This window comes from Engraulis encrasicolus, chromosome 14 (assembly GCF_034702125.1).
Source record: "Engraulis encrasicolus isolate BLACKSEA-1 chromosome 14, IST_EnEncr_1.0, whole genome shotgun sequence".
NCBI classification, from domain to species: domain Eukaryota; kingdom Metazoa; phylum Chordata; class Actinopteri; order Clupeiformes; family Engraulidae; genus Engraulis; species Engraulis encrasicolus.
In genome coordinates, this window is record NC_085870.1 from 53,509,737 (window position 1) to 53,528,124 (window position 18,388).

General features: G+C 39.2%; 1 protein-coding gene and 1 long non-coding RNA gene across 5 annotated transcripts in view; both read right to left on the minus strand.

Moving 5' to 3' along the window:
* The window catches only part of LOC134462890 (immunoglobulin-like and fibronectin type III domain-containing protein 1), a 63,650-nt gene that overhangs the window by 25,225 nt on the left and 20,037 nt on the right, over positions 1–18,388 (minus strand). For all 3 annotated transcript variants that reach the window (XM_063216131.1, XM_063216132.1, XM_063216130.1), the window contains 5 exons: positions 17,962–18,101; positions 10,249–10,348; positions 10,011–10,034; positions 9,756–9,804; positions 9,057–9,249 (listed from right to left, as the gene is read on the minus strand). In XM_063216131.1, the coding sequence (XP_063072201.1) occupies positions 9,057–9,249; positions 9,756–9,804; positions 10,011–10,034; positions 10,249–10,348; positions 17,962–18,101 (506 nt within the window). The remainder of the gene's footprint in view (positions 1–9,056; positions 9,250–9,755; positions 9,805–10,010; positions 10,035–10,248; positions 10,349–17,961; positions 18,102–18,388) is intronic.
* LOC134462891 (uncharacterized) lies at positions 1,442–4,245 on the minus strand. 2 transcript variants are annotated; one of them, XR_010037600.1, is made up of 4 exons: positions 4,129–4,245; positions 2,836–2,938; positions 1,851–1,931; positions 1,442–1,721 (listed from the first exon to the last, which is right to left on the minus strand). It is a non-coding gene; the product is annotated as an uncharacterized LOC134462891 (long non-coding RNA). The 2 variants fall into 2 exon arrangements; XR_010037599.1 differs by lacking the exon at positions 4,129–4,245 and having other exon boundaries at positions 2,836–3,154.

Genomic DNA, 18,388 nt, shown 5'->3' on the forward strand with positions numbered 1-18,388 from the left:
CATCAGAAGGGTGAGTTTGAAATGTTATGTCTGCAATTTTCGTTGAATGGGCAGTTATGAAGCACTGTTACTTGCCAGTAACTTTGTAATTACAGCAGCAATCATTCACCATGCAAGGACCTGGCAAGCACCGTCATAAATTACAATATTCTTTTTTTACATATGAGCAAACAACCCCATTTGATGTGTGTGATGCACGTTACTGGCATCGCAACTGTCTCTAAACCCAGCAACTTTCTCCGTGTGGTTAGCATGCAATTGCAAGTCCTTCCCCTTTGTAATGTTATGCCATGCAACACAAACGTGGTAAAAATGTTATAAATGAACGAGGGGGTAAGTTAGTTGTCAGGTTATAGTAGACTTTTACACCTTTGTTTACAGCATTGTTCTGTTTCACCACTGCAATGCTTATCATGCATCACAAGTCTGTTTGAGGAGGGCGGTGATGACATGACAAAAGGCTACTCTATACTAGTTATGATGTACGCACTTCCTCACCGGCTCATCATAAAATGTGTCTACATACAACACTGCCACTACATACAACAACTGTGCACTGTCTGTGCTGGAGAATAGCCAGCGTTCCTTTGTCCAATACATGGCATTAAATGCATCTATGTCTTGTATTCCAGTGATTCCCAACCTTTTTTGCCCTGTGTACCCCCTAATTAATTTTGTCACATCATGAGTACCCCCTCCTTCATGCTCTGTATGATCCTCTATACCAATATGAGTACACTCCATATATTTGTTAGCATCACATTTTCCACGTACCCCTACTGGTACACAACGTACCCCTGGTTGGGAGACACTGTTGTAGGCCTACAGTGTAGTCTTGTCTATGTAGAACGCGGGTATACCCACTTCTAAATTTCAGTATACCCACTTAAAATTGATTGATCCATTGTTTGAATAGCACAAATATATACAGTATGCCCACTTCAAAAAATGCTCAAATATACAGTATACCCACCATAAAAAAGTAGACTACACCACTGGTTGTATACAATGGTGAAATATTCCATGCTCTGTTGACATCACATTTATCCATAGTTGCCAGTTAAGTTTCCATTGCGAAAATAGCATCATCTCATGTTTACCTGAGAGTAACCTGGCTAACAGTATCAGAAAACTGCCTTTTTTGTAATAAGGTTAGCTGCTAGTGTGGAAACTGAGACAATGCCCACAGAAAGAGATAACATTATGCTGCCTACCTCAGGTAGCATTACTTTCATTTGACGCCATCTGTGCATATAAGAGCAAACTTGCCATGTCTTATCTTTATCTGATCACTAAAACTTGGAGAGAAGGCAGGAGAGCCACAACGCATGCTGGAACTTTTTGTACAGAGTTCAAGATCACTATAAGCGGCTAATTCAATTATGCAGACAGTGTGAAGACAGTGTACACATTTATTTACAACAGCATCAAGAATATTCAATTGGAACATGGGAATATTTTATGGAAGGCAAATATTGTATTGAAAGAAGAACAGCAATAACAGTCTCTGTAACCATCTTTTCTATTTTTCCAGCCGTTTCAGGCATTTGTCCAACAGTGATTCGAGTGTTGTCTTGCATATCCATGCCGAGTTCCCCGATGAAGGACGTTGGGACCTCGATACAAGGCTGGCGGTGACCTCCTCTGGCTGGCTCGTCTGAACTGCGCTGACTTGTCTTCTAGGGCACCAACATTGCATTAGTCACGGGGTTTCCGAAGACCTTTCCACACAAAGCACACAGGAAAAGAAAAATATTGTTTAGAATGCTATGTCATTTTTGAATTATTGAAGTAACACTATTAAAATGTTATGTCAGAATTAGTTGAACTGAATTCTTTTCAAATCTTACCAAAGGTTGGATTAGCTTTTGATGTTTGCCGGTGGTTGGTGTGCATTTTCATTCTAGAGGACAGCCATCTGTAAGAAGTGTCTGCAGGTACAAAAGACAATGTGTGAACAGAGTGTCCCTCTTATTTTTCATTTGGTCAAGAGGGTGAGGGTTAGCCAGTTTCAAAGACAAACCTTGTTATTGTCATTGGAAAGGATATGAAGGGTTCCTTCCTAAAACACTGCAAGAGCCATTTTATACTAATGCCATGAATTGTATTGTGTAGTTATAATTACTTACATCAAGTCAAGTATCACCTGAAACCGTGTGTGTGTGTGTGTGTGTGTGTGTGTGTGTGTTGCATTGCCTTGTAAATCAAATATAGACATCTCAACAGAAGAGTGTTTTCAGGGGGCATAGTGCATTATCCCAGCTCATGTCTTCTACTTGCGCTTGTGGCCCAACAACCTAGCATCCATGGAGAAAATAAGTTTCCCTGCTATGCACAACAACTAATAAAAAAAAGACATTTGAATTTATCTTCTACGAGTTGTTGAATTGCCCATCTATCAGCATACCACATCATATTTTGCAAGGTCATCACAAGGCCACAAGCACAAAGGAGGATGAGAGTTTGGATAGTGGAAAGGAAACAAGGTAGGCCTACATGTTTTGCACTTTAGTGTAATCCTGCTTTTAAAAAGAAAAACAAAAACAAAAAAAATCAGGCGCTAGAACAAGATCCATCTTCTCACCTGCACAGCATATAAGGAAAGACAACATTCTTTGGAGCAACTTGTTCCAGTTAGACAGATGCATTTTTTTAAACTTTTTTATTTGGCTACAATGCTTACGCTTTTCGGCCCTTATGGCCTTCTTCAGGGCGTATAAATTGCAACCTTTAGTGCCTCTGCATCTGTCTACCTGGACCAAGTTTGAGAGCCCCTACACTGATGAGCACCACGGAAAAAAGGTGAAGACACAGAAGCACTCAAATTACTGGTACCTGCTTGTGTTTGGAGCAAATTGGATGATGACTGAATGGGAAGACTCCAACGTAGTGGTGAGGGTGGAGTTTTGCTTCATCATGTTGCTTTCTTCGGGAACTTCTGTAGATGAGAATTGCGGACATTAGGAAGAAATACAGAATATATCTTTCAATGATCTACAATAAGCCTCTCGAATTCTATACAAGAAAATGGTCTGAGTCAGAACAGAGACAGAAATGTCAAGGAAACATAAACCTAATATTCGACTGCATCTGGCTTTCCAAGCTATTCACGGATATGAATGAAAATGTGACAGACAGTGGGAGCAGGTTGCATAGCAACTCGTAATTCCACAGCTGCCTGCCCTGGAGCAATGCAAGATGGACAAGTGATCCGACTGCTGTATTCTGTGTACCTACCAGAGGTTATGCCAAATGTGTTATATGATGAAAACAAAAACGCAATCAAATGCCGTCACAACCACTAAATAGCAGCCTGTAACAACTGCTTGATGTCTGTGTTGTATGTGTCAGCTGAGCTCGTGCATTCACGCACATCTCGCTGAGTAATTACTGCAGCCAGCTACGTTTCAATGCAGTGGCCAGTAGCTCTACACTCGGTATAGTTAGGTGACCACATCTAGTCAAAGGCTTGCCTGGTCAAATGCCAATTCATGAGTTCGGTGTGTATCGCTAGTCACAACTGATCTTTCCGAACATACGGTTAGTTCTAACACCTGTTAGCTCAAGTTATAACATCCCTAGGTGAAACTACGAACACAAGTCTCCATAGGAATGAATATGTACAGCACCATGCACCACAGCCAACAAAAAGGGTTTCCTAAATAAATCGTGTTTTCACCAGCAACATTTTAAAATGCCTTGTTTTCAACCACAGGACCCTCCTTGGTCAACCAACGAAATGTTGAGAAATGTTGGTCTTGTTGAATCGGTGTTTAATAGAATAATTGTCAACATCACATTCCTTGTTAGCTAGCTAGCTGGATGCCCGTGTTATTTGACAGGGCAGGTGGGCTAACATAGCCGCTAGCCCGGTCGTCAAGGTTTCATTTCCATCGAAACTATTTAGTTAATTGTGCTCATGCTTGATGTACATGTAAGTTCAAAAGACCATGGTCATATTTTACAGTCGATTTCCCAAGAAAAACAAGACAGAGTATGGCTATTGATTTAAATTTTGTAGCAGTGTAGCTTTCATGGCTAATGTATGGGGGTTTCCCCCCACAGCTAATACTGCGGGCTAGTTAGCCATGACACTGTTATACAGACTGGAAGCTTTTCATGACTTACTTGTTCAGGAGGCTTGGTGGTATTGATCCAGACTTCAGCGTCAGGTGTTGGCCATAACTTGCTCTGTATTGTCCCAGATTGTGAAAGCATTAATCCGGAAAAATTTCCCTCAGACATTGAACAGGCACGTATGTGGTGTTCTGCTGGTATTTATAGAGTTTTCAAATGAATGGGCGTGCTAGTGGGTGGAGAGAGGGCGTGGACGAGTTGAGAGCGAACAAGGGCATGACGTCATCTCGGGCACACACGAGCTTTGCGTCAATTGGATGCTGTGTCAGAGTTTGTTTACAAACTGGGAGGAACCTCCAGCACAGCTCGGTGTACACAGTAACACATTGCAAACCACTGGGATGGCTTCAGGAGGTCAGAGTAACTCATTTTAAGGCCCCAAAACATCTTAAGGTCAAAATTTTACGCCATGGGCACTTAAATATTAGTGTCAGATTCAAACCAATGCAGTTCTGGGGTGCTACCTTGCTACTAAAAAGGCACACCAAGTATGATTGAAATCCGGGTCGGTCGGGTCCCAAAGTGTCTGATTTCACGTGAAATGACCCACAAGAGAAATATCTATATAAAACAACAATTCTCATATGGTATATACTATAAAAGTAAATCATTACCGGTACTCATTTTCTTGATATGCAAGGCACAAAAATAGTCTGGGAGGAAGGATAGTAAACGAAATGCCACATGACTTAACATAAACTTGACATGAGTGCCACATGACATAACCTTCAAGATTTTGAGTGGCAACAGTAACATAACTCATTCCTACTACACTTTTTTGCTTTCTATTGTACATGACCTCAGAATGCTCTACATGTTTCAGTTCTATAATTGTACTGTACAGTACACTGCAGTACAGTAAAGTGCAGTGCAGTGCAGTACAGTAGCATACAGTACGGTGCAGTATAGAAAAGTACAGTACAGTACAGTAAAGTAGCATACAGTACGGTGCAGTATAGAAAAGTAAAGTAGAGTATAGTACAGTACAGTAGCATACAGTACGGTGCAGTACAGTATAGTACAGTAGTATACAGTATGGTGCAGTATAGAAAAGTACAGTAGAGTATAGTACAGTACAGTACAGTAGCATACAGTACGGTGCAGTATAGTACAGTACAGTAGCATACAGTACAGTACAGTAGCATACAGTACAGTATAGTAAAGTACAGTACAGTATTTCACATTACAGTACAGTACAGTATAATAGAGTATAGTACAGTACAGTACAGTAGCATGCAGTATAGTATAGTATAGTACAGTACAGTACAGTACGGTATTTCACATCACAGTACAGTATTAGAGTATAGTACAGTACAGTATAGTACTGGGTCGTAAGGAAGCAACATTCTAAATTTCACGCTGTTTTCAGCTCCGTAACGGTAATGGCCTTTTTCTTGAAAATGGCGGCCATCTTGAATATTCATGACAACTTTTAAATTATCCATAAGACATTTACCAAGTAGTATGAATGGTAAATATGTCTAAAATGTCATATTATATCCATTACTCGTAAGAAAACTGTTGTTGCTGGCGGCCATTTTGAAAAATGGCTGATATGGCCACCATGTTGAAAATTCACGATGGCTCCATATCCAGTTCTTTTTAGACTGCCTTTGGCTACATGTGTATGTGTATGAACGATTGTTTTGGTTAGCCGTTGCACTATAGGTAAGACCCAGCATATCAGCTTCTCTCTCTCTCTCTCTCTCTCTCTCTCTCTCTCTCTCTCTCTCTCTCTCATTCAGCAGTTATTTTATCCAAGACAATTAGAAATGATAAATGGTTGAAGAATTTATTTTGAAAATATCATTCCTCGTGTTATTTTTAGAATGAACTAATACAACATGTTTTGGCCCTGTCCCAAATTTTTTGAGATTTGATGCATGGGTCGAATTTTATATAATATTTCCCTCAAAACAATAATTTTGCCCCATTTTAACTAGTGTTGCACCGATACCGATACCAGTATCAGCCGGGACCCCGATAGGCCTACTGCACTAAAATGGTGGTATCGGTATCGGCGAGTACCAACAAATAGGGCACCGATACCATTAACAGATGCTCGTATGACACTAGGACGCTGCATTGATCTTAGTTCTTTTATATCAGTGGTATCTAAAAAGTATAAAATATTCTACTGAATTCACTTTGTACAGTATTAGTCTTTTTCCTGTTTCACAAAGGTAGGCAACAGCCTGACAAAGCCATAATGGCACTAAACCAGTTAACCGTTTCAAACAGCATTTTGATTTAATTCTACAGATAACACAGACCTAGCCTAGACAACGTTTAAATAACTCCCGGAAAAAACACAACCTGACAAAGAACTTCACTCATCATGATTTTTTATTTATCTTGACATTATTTTTCTGCCTCACTGTCATGTTGAACAATCGCGTGTCGTGGCTGCCTTCCTTCCCTCATCAGTCGACGGGGAAACATCACATCTGCGCTCCGATCTGAAAAGGCAACAGGTGTAGAGCTAAACTTAGGGCTTTCATTTAAATTTTGTAGGATGACAATCAGACATTGCATTGCATATGGAATGGACAACGCTCTTTCACATCTCTATCCCGTGACAGTAATGATGTTGAATATTATAAGATGTACAATGGCCTACTTACTCTTGGTCCGTAAAAGCCGGGAGGCTGGCGGGCATCACCGTAGCAAGGTGGGTAACAGCTGGCTAGCCCTGTCCGACCCAGAGGTAATTCCACCTGTGTACTGTTGCACAAGATTAAGAACAAATTCAGATATTTGTAGCCCAACCACGGACATCTGTATCAAACTATGAGCCCAGCTACTTCATTCATTCACCAATAATGGACAGCATATGGGACGAGGGCGCAGTTCATGGCCATCCATTAGTTAGTAATAAATAATTAGCCTGGATTTCGTTAACGTGAGGAGAACATGATGTCACCGCTTGTGGATTTGTGCCGTTAAAAACACAGTTGGTGCCAAACCTGTTGAGAGCATCACCAATCCGTGTAAAAGTGTACCACGAGCCAAATTCAGACCAATATAGCCGTTTCATAAGAGTATTTGAACACTTAGACCTACGTTTAACTTTACACAAGTTTGCTTCAGCCAACCGGTTTGCTAGTAGCTGGCTAACAAGGCTGTTAATATGGGCACAACGTAGATAATTTTTATTCAACGGCACTTCCTCCATGTATCGGATGGCATCATATTTTAACAGCATTTAGGAAATACTACAATAGCCAATGTAAGCTTAGTTCTCCATGTCTTTGAATGAATGAATTGGCTGTCTCGTTTTGAAAACAACTAGGGTTAACATACACGTTTTAAAGTCATAAAACAAAATCCTACGAAATATCAATAAGCATTGATAGTATAGAAGCTTCAGATATACTTTTTGTACCTTTGTGTATCACCTAATATAAATAAATCAATACTTACTGGAGAGCGCTGTTCGGTCGTGTCTGTCCCAACAAAAACTGTACCAACGTCCGTTAGATTTTACTGCGCGTCCGCGTTTGTGAATCAGATATGGATCCGGTTATGGTCCGCATTTTGACAGTAGAATTTGGGGCGGCGCACAGTGGTGACCCTGATCCGCCAAGCGGACAGCGGACAATGACACGGATGTGGTGACTTGAACGCGGATCCGCATCGGAGTCCTCTGCTGTGTGGGTGATGTTACATCCAAGTAGTATTCTATGCAGCTCTTCACATATATACTGTATATAGATTTCAAACAGAGTAGTATTGGTATGGTATCGGTATCGGCCGATACTGCACAGTCAGGTATCGGGGATCGTATCGGGGCCAAAAAATGGTATCGGTGCAACACTAATTTTAACTGTTGACATTGTGCCATTGTGCATCTTAAACATGGATTGAATGTTTTGAAAATGGCAGCATTTTGCTTTTATTCACAAAATACCAAGTGTCCCAACTTTTTTGGAATCCACTTATATACACCACCCACTACTCCCATATTTTTTTAAATCATGAGTTGAAATATTCATACTAGATGTGATGGAGTGACCATCGCTAGGGTTGTGGGTGTGTTCTGACTAACATGCCAATGAACCTGGCTCTTTGGTGTAGCGGTCAGAGCCCCGGTTTACTACCCCAGAAGGTCTGGGTTCGAGTCCCAGCTGGGCAACTCTACTCCCCTTCGCTACAAATGGTGTCAGAAGTGGGATGGTACAGTGAGGCCATCGGAAGCGTACCCATTGTGTGTAAGCCGTAATTCCATGTGAGGGACCCCCAGGATTGGTGACCCCGGTGTGAGGGACCCCAGTGATGGGTGAAGCATTGATGACGGGGCACACTGGATGGGAGAAGCATGATGGGCAGTTGCGTGAGGGACACCATGAGTGTGTGAAGCACATGGGTGCGCTTCCCGAAGGGGAAGGCAGTGTGATGGAGTGACCATCACTAGGGTTGTGGGTGTGTTCTGACTAACATACCAACGAGCCTGGCTCTTTGGTGTAGCGGTCAGAGCCCCGGTTTACTACCCCAGAAGGTCTGGGTTCGAGTCCCAGCTGGGCAACTCTACTCCCCTTCGCTACACTAGACTATTATCATAATATTAGTAAGCTTCGCAACAGTCAGTACATGAGTCATGGATATATACATTGCAAGTAAAAGTGTTCTCATCAAACATTCCAGAGCACATCCTCAAGGCAGTGATTAATGAAAAGAATTTGACTGAAGAGTTTGAAGCATTCCTAATGTACAGTATGCAGTACAGTGCACAGTACTCGATCTCGATATTTGAAAATGTCTCGTTACGGCTAAGAGCCCATTTTGTAAAGTTTTACCACATTTTGATAATTATGCTTCAATTGTTACCTCCTGATATCACGATAGCAACAGTTAAAAAGCTTTACAACTCCAAAGTGACATTTGAAAGGCGTTAAAGCAAATCACAGTTATGCACTTACCTTTGCGTGCTCCTTGTCTCTTTCCTCCTTCATCACTTTCAATTTCTTTAATATGAAACGGAAGTCTGTCACTCCAAATTCAAAACAAATGCGTTCCCATTCTTTTCTGGGAGAAGACAGCAAAATTTCCCACATAGCCGGGTCCAGCTCTCCATCGATTAGGACTTTTTTTGGCTTCTTCTTTGGTCTTATCCTGATTCAATAAATAGGCATTGCATTCATGGTTTACATACAGTATACTATGTGTTGTATGCATGTATGTGTGCATGTACCAGAGGTGTCAAAAGTAAATTCATGGATTTACACTAGCACATGCTATTACATAGCACTATTTACTCCATTGTACCTAATGAGGTAGGTAGACTGAAAAACACTAAAATCCTAACAAGAACTCATCATAAACTTGATCCAATCAGCACAGAGTCAGCTTATCGTAAGAGAAGTTCACTTTTTAGTCGGATAAGTTACCTGTGTTGGAAGGAAACTGTTTATTTTCTTTACTTTTACTTTTGACACCTGTGTGTGTGTGTGTGTGTGTGTGTGTGTGTGTGTGTGTGTGTGTGTGTGTGTGTGTGTGTGTGTGTGAACAGTATGTGTACAGTATGTGTACAGTATGTGTACAGTATGTGTATGAGTGTCTCATGCAGGGGTAGATATTCAATGAGAAATAAATGTCTGGATATGGGACAATGTAGTTACTTTGTCTTTTTTAGCATTTTCCTGAAATCCTCTGGATCAGCTACAGGGCCTGAAAGCAAAATAATTAAATTTAGCTGTGCTGTCTTTTCTGGGAATTTTTTAAAATCATGTTTTTTTGTAAATATTTTTCTTTTTTTATGGGGACAGCTTATTTGACTTAGTTAGATATTTTATAGACAGTGGGTAAGTAGGTTAGGTCAGTAGTTATACAGTGGTAGTATAATAGGATTGTATTAAATATTAGTAAAAACATACCAGCTTTCTGAGTCATAGATCGAACTAAAAGAGGACAAAGTTAACAAAGTCATTCAAGTTAAGTGAAGTCAAGGAAAAGATGAATTCATAATTAGATTACATGAAAAAGATTAAGTAAACTTTTTAACAGTATTAAATTCAACAACATGCCAGTGAAGATAATTAATAAAGAATGAAATTGAAGATTATTAATAAATGCATGGATGTCAAATTATAGAACGATTTTGTATATACTCACCATCAGTCACCTTTAATACGGAGGTGCACAGAGCCTTTCCATACTCATTTGTAGCATAAAACTTGTATGTATCAGCATGGTCACCAACAACGCCATGTACCTGCCATTGAATAATAATAATAATAATAATAAAAACTAAACGATACCAAGCATTGCAAACAAGTACAGCGATGAGGTGGTCAAAATAGGTTGGGCTCAATATTGTTAGACAATATGAGCATGGTGCAAATAACAAAACTAGCAAGAAACCACTTATCTGAATAAAAATATGTATACTGTAACTTATATAAATGTATATATTGTAAATCACGCTTTAAATTGTGAGTCGAATTTCCCAGCATTCAACGCATAATTTGAGGGTCTAGAAAACGAGTTCTATATATTAAATTAACGGTGGGGATGAGCTCTAACTAACTGTGCCAAAAAGAAATCAACTTACATTAAATAAAAGAACAAAACAGAACAAAGACCTAACTCAAAAGTAGGCATCAGTGTGGGAGCCAAAAGGCAGTCTCTGCTGTGTTGACCTGCTCTAAATGTCTCACCAGTTTGGTAATAATCTTCTGTAAAGAGGACACTGTTCAGAAAAGAGACATTTGTTGTAAGTTGTAAGCTTTATTTAGCCATTTGTTTTCATACCAGGTCAAATTCTTTTGTGCCAACATATTTAGTATTTTTTGCTATCTGTCCCCCCTTATATGTTATATGTCATTATGGCAGGTGTCAGTGTCTAACACTACTTGTTTTCAATTAAAAAGACAAACCGTTCCCGCCCCTAATTTCAAGTCAAATCAAGTGCACTTTATTGTCAAAAATCTATGTAACAGGGAAGTTTCAAATTGCGTTTGACCAGTTTGTGCAGTTTAACTAAAACATTTAAATGAGACATTAACAATAGTATCTCTCTCTCTCTCTCTCTCTCTCTCTCTCTCTCTCTCTCTCTCTCTCTCTCTCTCTCTCTCTCTCTCTCTCTCTCTCTCTCTCTCTCTCTCTCTCTCTCTCTCTCTCTCACACACACACAGAGTCATAGTCATATTCAAGATTTTTATTTGTCACATGCTTTCTTGTGCTGGCACAATTGGCAGGGAAATTAAGGTTGCAACTGCTCTCTGCTGTGTAGGATAATAAATATATATATATATTTTAAAGAAAGAAATATGAAAAAGAAGGTGAAGAATAATAATAGTAAAAGAAAAAAGTTGTCTTAGGAATTTAAAAGGCGAATGGCAGTCATTTCCCTAAGGGCAACCTTTCAAACATGGAATGACTGGAATGGAAAGTGTCTCTCCTAATCCTTTTTGCTCGTGTCTTTGCCCTTCTAGAGTATCTTGCAGCCCTGGAAGGATGGTCCCAGTGTTATTTTTCTGCAGCGTGCACTACTCAACACTAGCCTGGTTCACACCAGACAGTGTATGTGTAGCTTCGGCGCCCCCTGGCGGAGCAGAGCTTCACACACTACCGTCTGGTACACAGCCATAGAGCACGCTCCGTCTCTAACCAGAAAATAGGCTGAAAATGTATTGCTTCTGCACGGCCTCCTCACCAACAAATTCCTTCAAAAACCTTCCTGTTAATCTTTAAAGAGTCAATATAGTCTCTAATCTGTCTTGTGACTCCTCAATGTGAGTTACCGTTTATATTGAAGAAATAAATGCTCCGTCTATTTTCTGGTTGGAGACGGAGCGTGCTCTATGGCTGTGTACCAGACGGTAGTGTGTGAAGCTCTGCTCCGCCAGGGGGCGCCGAAGCTACACATACACCGTCTGGTGTGAACCAGGCTAACTCAACACAGCCTACAATGTCATTACCTCTTTGGATGGTAATGTGAAGACCTTTTGGTAAGTTTTGGGTTCATCTCTTCAATATTTTAATCCATCATTTTTGATGGTCTTACAGAGGGAAAATTGAACCTCAACTGTGTTTTCAACATATTCCTTAAAATCTGATTTAGAAATGATGTTCATAAGCATACAGATAAAGCCCATAACATTGATTAAGGTCTTGTGGTGAAAGCTCTGAGGTCTGCATTTGGCACAATACTCTAAAAATGGCAGAAATGTTAAACGGTGTTACCGGCAACTGTGTCAAACATTAGCTGTGATAGTTGTTACAGTGAGTCCAATATGTATTTGATCCCTTGCTGATTTTGCCGGTTTGCCCACTAATAAAGACATGATCAGTCTATAAATTTATGATAATATGTATTCAAACATGGAGAGACAAAATATCAAAAAGAAATTCCAGAAAATAACTTTAAATAATATATTTTCATTTATTTGTATTTAATTTAGGCAAATAAGTATTTGACCCCTCAAACTAAAGAAGATAAAGTGCTTTGTGGCAAAGCCCTAGTTGTCTAGCACTGAGGTCAGACGCTTCTTTTAGTTGATGACAATGTTTGTGCATATAGTAGAAAAGATTTTTGCCCATTTTTCTTTGCAGATTATCTCTAAAACATTGATAGTTTGTGGATGTAGCTTGGCAAATGGGAGGTTCAGTTCCCTCCATAGAATTACTATACGGTTAATATTTGGAGACTGTCTAGACCACTTCACGACTTTAATATGCTTCTTATTGAGCCACTCCTTCATTGCTTTGACTGTATGTTGTGTATTATTGTCATGTTGGGAGATCCAAAAATGGCCCACCTTCAGTGTAGTGGTGGAGGGAAGGACGTTTGCACTCAGGATTGCACATTACATGTGGTTGTGGTGAGTTGGGTCATTGGAAGAGAATGTGCCCCAAAGTGCAGTGGAGAGGGATCCCAAACATCCCAAATCAATATAGAAGGGGTTATGGGTATGCCCCACAGCAAGCGTACCTATTACCACAACCCTCGCCACACCATGGATCAGGGTTTCAGAATTTGGGTGTGGGCATGCCTTGGGGGGGCGTCGACACCCTGGGGTCCTTTGACACCCTGGGGAATTGGCCGTATTCATTAGAGGTGGAGCAGAAACCTGACTGACACTGGGGTGATAAAAGAATTGTATGAAATGGGCAAGGTTTTCAAATTTTGGATATATCAATATAGATTAGTTTTTAGCAATAATTTTAATTCATTCAGGTTTGGAAAAATCATACAATTTGTTTTGAAAAAGGACCTGGTTTCGTGTGATTTAATTAAGTGAAGATTAACTAATTGTCCATTTTTTTCTTCTTAGGAGACGATAACAGGATACGGTTGCCTGTTGTGCAAAGCTCGTTGTTGACCTAATGCCTTCAGGATGTCTGGAGACAATGAGATTGGGAGTCGACACCTAGAGAGGAATATACTGTGAATTGCCTTAATCATTTAGTCCTTTCAGGAACATGACCATGGAGTGAAACCAGGGGACCGAGACACATTGGGGAATGTGAACATATCTCTTGTTTTGTATGCTATATGTGAATTTGATTTAATCTACAGGTTAACGATATGAAGGAACCAGTGTGTCATAACAGGTTATCATCAAGAAGTAACCATGGTTGATTAACTTCAGGTTTCATTTCCTTTTTTCCCCAAGAACAGGAGACTAACATATATGTATTCCTTGTGTGTCTGTCATTGTATGTCAATGGGCCCTATGTCTGTCTCTGTGTTATGTGTGTTCATGTAAAAAATTGAGAGTGCACGTGCAAAGGTTGAATTAAAAAAAATGAGAAGAACATGGTTAATATTGCAATTTAACAGAGGCCTACTTACAGTGACGTCATGACATTTATCTTACAATTTTTTTGGGTTGTTTCATTTATTGATTTGAGTTTATTCATTCGGTTTCTTCAAGTTGGTTTTGATAATGCTTTCATTTTACGTCTTGATTTGGTTTTCAAATGAATCAATTTGAACCTCTTTGTGAGCATTTTTCTTTTAATAAGCGGTGTTTTCCTTTCTCAAAAAAAACCAGATGGGTCTTTCTTTCTCTTTTTGGTCAACAAAGAGTTTGGTTTTGAAGTAAGAAACATTTTTATTTACTATTTGGGTTTCAAATGGATATTTTTCAACATTTTATTTACTATTTGGGTTACAAATGAATCATTTTCAGCTTTTTAGAGAGGTGGCTTTCTTGTTACAACGTGTTCTTCTTTCAGGAAAATATGACTTTATTTGGTTATGTTCCATCAAAATGCAGGAGTTAGAGATACTATATTAAAATAAGCTTCATAGGATTTCTAGTTTATAGTTTCCATGACTATATTTTCATCGTTTTGGGTTACTTTAAACAGTGCTTTATTTCTTTAGTTGACTTCACCAAGTTTCCCTTTATACATTTTGTTTTTATTAAACAAGAAAACTCACTTTGGTTAGGTTAGGTATGATATGGGTAATTGATATGGGATTTTAAGAAAACTAAAAAGTTATAAAAAGTAATATTCAGCGATAAGTCATAAACAATGCCATTTTAACATGAAACTTTAATTAAACAGCTATTGTACAGACTTTGCCGTCTTCCAAGTTCATCCCCCAGTTCTAATTTTATTTCCAAAATTTGGGCTCAAAACCCAGAGGCGGTGAGGTGCCATAGTTTAAATTGATACAGAATCTCAACAGAGTGCAACCATGTGATCAATCAGCGGTCAACTTGGAGGAAACCAGGTGTCATGAAGTAAAGTACGTGCTCTCTATTGTCTGGCAGTTGCAAACGTTGAGAAATCCAAGGAGATTTATACGGAGTCAGATGGGAGAACTGTGGTTCTGTGCCAGGGCATTGAGCAAAGTACTGTAGGGTGTCCATGACGGGACACAAAGAACTACGCTGGTTCGATCTATGATATGGGACGACAAAGTCCTAGAGTTGGAAACAAGGGGGTGCACTCTGCTTGTTGAAGGGATAACTTACATAAACTTTGGCACACACCTCCACTATTTTAAAGATTAATCTGTTTGGCTGTGCCATACAGATTAAAGAGAGGGAGAGTTTATTTTCATTGTCAATGGTGGATGAATAAGGGACATGTCATTGACTGTATCTTTAGCTTTCTAAGAGAAGTATCCCCCCCCCTTCTTCTTTCAAAGAGAAGTAATATTCCCCCTTCTAAGAATTCAGATTTTTTCCTTACTATAATTTTGGAAGTTGAAAGTTGATTTATGAATTTAGATTAGTAAAGAGGCAAAGGGCTGAAATTGAATTTTTTGCTGTTGTTTCAGAAATGCATATGTTTTTTTTTATGGTTTATGGTTTTTACGTTTTTATGGTTTATCAACCCATGGAAAGTGTGACATAAAAGTTGGGCAGGGTCTGACATGATAAATGGTGCGCAAACATTTTCTTTTATTCCAGGTTTTTGTTGTGGATTTTCTTTATAGCTCTCTGGGTGATGCGATGAAAATGCAATTTTGGAACAATTTTGAATTTTTCTTTTATTCTTCTTTCTTTCTTTCTTTCTTTCTTTCTTTGGGCTTATCATTCCTATTAAAGAGTTTAACATACTATTGAGAAGCACTTCACCATAGCTGACACTCTGGGGGCCAAAAAGAACATTTCTATTTTTATGATGTTGCCACGATATTTTTTCAGTTGAAGAGAGGGACTCCAGAGAAAAGGGGTGACAATATATTGACTGCATTTTTAGTTCTTGTTTTGTATTCCTCTTTTAGGTTTGGTTGTTTATTTTTGAACTGTTGTTTTGGGTTGAACAGAATTTTTGCATTTCAATACCTATAGGCTACTATGGGTAGGCCTATGAATCTCCAACCATAACCCAAGTGATAGCCGTTCGATTGCATTTCAGATAAAGACATGGCAGATGGACATGCTAAGATATTTTTTTTGTGATTCGATGTTGAATCGAATCAAGAGAGGGAATTGAAAATATATTGGCATACATTTTTGTAAATTGACATTGAGAATGTTTAATAAGGGTCATGATCATATGCTGTATATTTTGCGAAAGGTTTTAACTTGCCACACCCAACCCATTTTCTCTGTGTGATCAAGAAACACCTCAGGAGGTCTGGCCAAAGGGGCTAGATCTACCTGGAGACAATGGAAGCCCCCACAGCTTGGAGACAGACGGGGGATGGTTACTCGCTACTACAAAAAAAGGCAGAGACACTAGGGAAAGACAGAATTTTCCTAGGCTGTTGCTGTTAGGGTGAGGTCACAGAAGAACAGAATTCAAAAATGCTTTAATTATTTGTAACTTCATGCCAGATGCTTTGGATAAATAAACCCGCTAAAATCAAGAATTGGACACCATGCTCTCTGACTCTTTAAAAAGAACACGCTGGATTCTAGCCAACACATAGTAAGTTTGGAAAATGATTTTGAAATGGGTTTACAACGTTTGGAACACAATGGCTAAAATCCAACACCCTCCATCCATTCGTTGACGATGTGAAGTTGTCCTGTGCCTTGGCCAGACAAACACCCTCAAACCATAATGATACCACTTTCATGCATGATGGTGAGGAGGGTGTTCCTGGGATCATAGACAGCAGTTCTCTTTCTCAAAACACAATGAATTGTGTTAATGCCAAACAGCTTGAATTTGGTTTCATCTGACTACAGCACCTCCTCTTCATATCCTAAACCAGTCTGATGTCCATTGGCAAACCTCAGATGGGACTGCACAGATTCCTTCTGAAGTAGAGGTACCATGTGTGCACTACAGGATTTTAAACCTCTGTGGCATTACGTGCCACCAGTAGTTTTCTCAGTGATTTTGGTCCCAGTAGCTTTGATATCATTGCCTAGTTAATCCCGTACAGGTCTAGGGTGCTTTATTTCTGTTCTCATGATTATCAAATCCCTACAAAAGGTCAAATCTTGTATAGAGCCCCAGACAGGCTGATGGATAGTCATTTTGTATTCCTCACATTTTGGAACAAATGCATCAACAGTTGGGTCATTAATACCCAGTCTCTTTCTTGTGGCTTTGCAGCCCATTTAATCTTTGTTCAGGTCTAAAATCTTGTCCCTGATATCATTTGACAGCTCTTTGGTCTTTCCCATGCTGGTGAGGTTGGAGTGTGACTGATTCACTCATACTATGGACTGATTCTGCTGATTCAATGTGTCTTTTATGCACGTTAGTGTGTACAGATGTCTTTAATTCAGATGACAAGTTGATCGGAAGTGCCCATCTGGTCTGTGGGCCCGGAACTGTTATCATTTGGCAGGGGATCAAATACTTATTTTGCTTGATGAAATGGAAATAAATTAATATATATTCTCTTAAATTAATTTCTGGATTTTCTTTTTGATATTCTGTCTCTCCATATTAGAATACATATTATCATAACGTTTATTGACTGATCATGTTTTTGTTAGTAGGCAAAGCAACAAAATCAGCAAGGGATCAAATACTTATTGGACTCACTGTATGACAGAGTTCTTATATGACACAGTTGTTATGGCAGAGTATGGTTTTGTCTCTTTAAATGCTTGTTAATAGACTTAAGCACTTAAAATGTGTATAATTATTTTTATATAGGCCTATGCTTAAGATAATATACCATTTGTCTGTAACATTATTTAATGAATAAACAAGAATAAACAGCATTCTGGGTATGCCACAACAGTGCCTGCTTTGCTCGGTTGGGGCTGGTTTTCGAGCTGTGGCGTGCCATAATTGGCCAATCGAAAAGCAATAAACCGCAGCCAAGTCATGCCGTGTCGAGCTGTACTGGGTAGAAAACAAGCATTGCATAAGGGTCTTTAGGTTCATATATGAGTCAAGGCAAGTTGGTGAATACTGTATGTTTGGTGTATATATTCACAAATTTCTTACCTCAAAAATATATTCCCGGTTCTTTTCATCATACCGCCCCTTAAATTTTTCTGGATCAGCGCAGTCTCCATTATGACGACCCCATGTCACATTTGGAGTCGGGTCTCCTCCCACTATAGCCCTGAAGATGGCATTTTTACCTGAAAAACAGCATTTATTTCTTACATGAAAATGTGTCTATACACCACAAAACACAAAGAAAGAACATTATTCATGTCCATCAGATGCAATGAGACACAATCTGTATGTTAAAATGTGTATTGAGATGTTTTGCTTTGCAGCATGCAAAACTATTAGCTAACCATGGAAGTCTGTATGAAAAGCTTGATGATTCTATTTTAGAATATTTGCGATTTAAGGAGGGGGCTTTATTTTAACACATTTTAAGTGTACAACACCAAGAATGTTCTTGATTACAGTTGTTTAG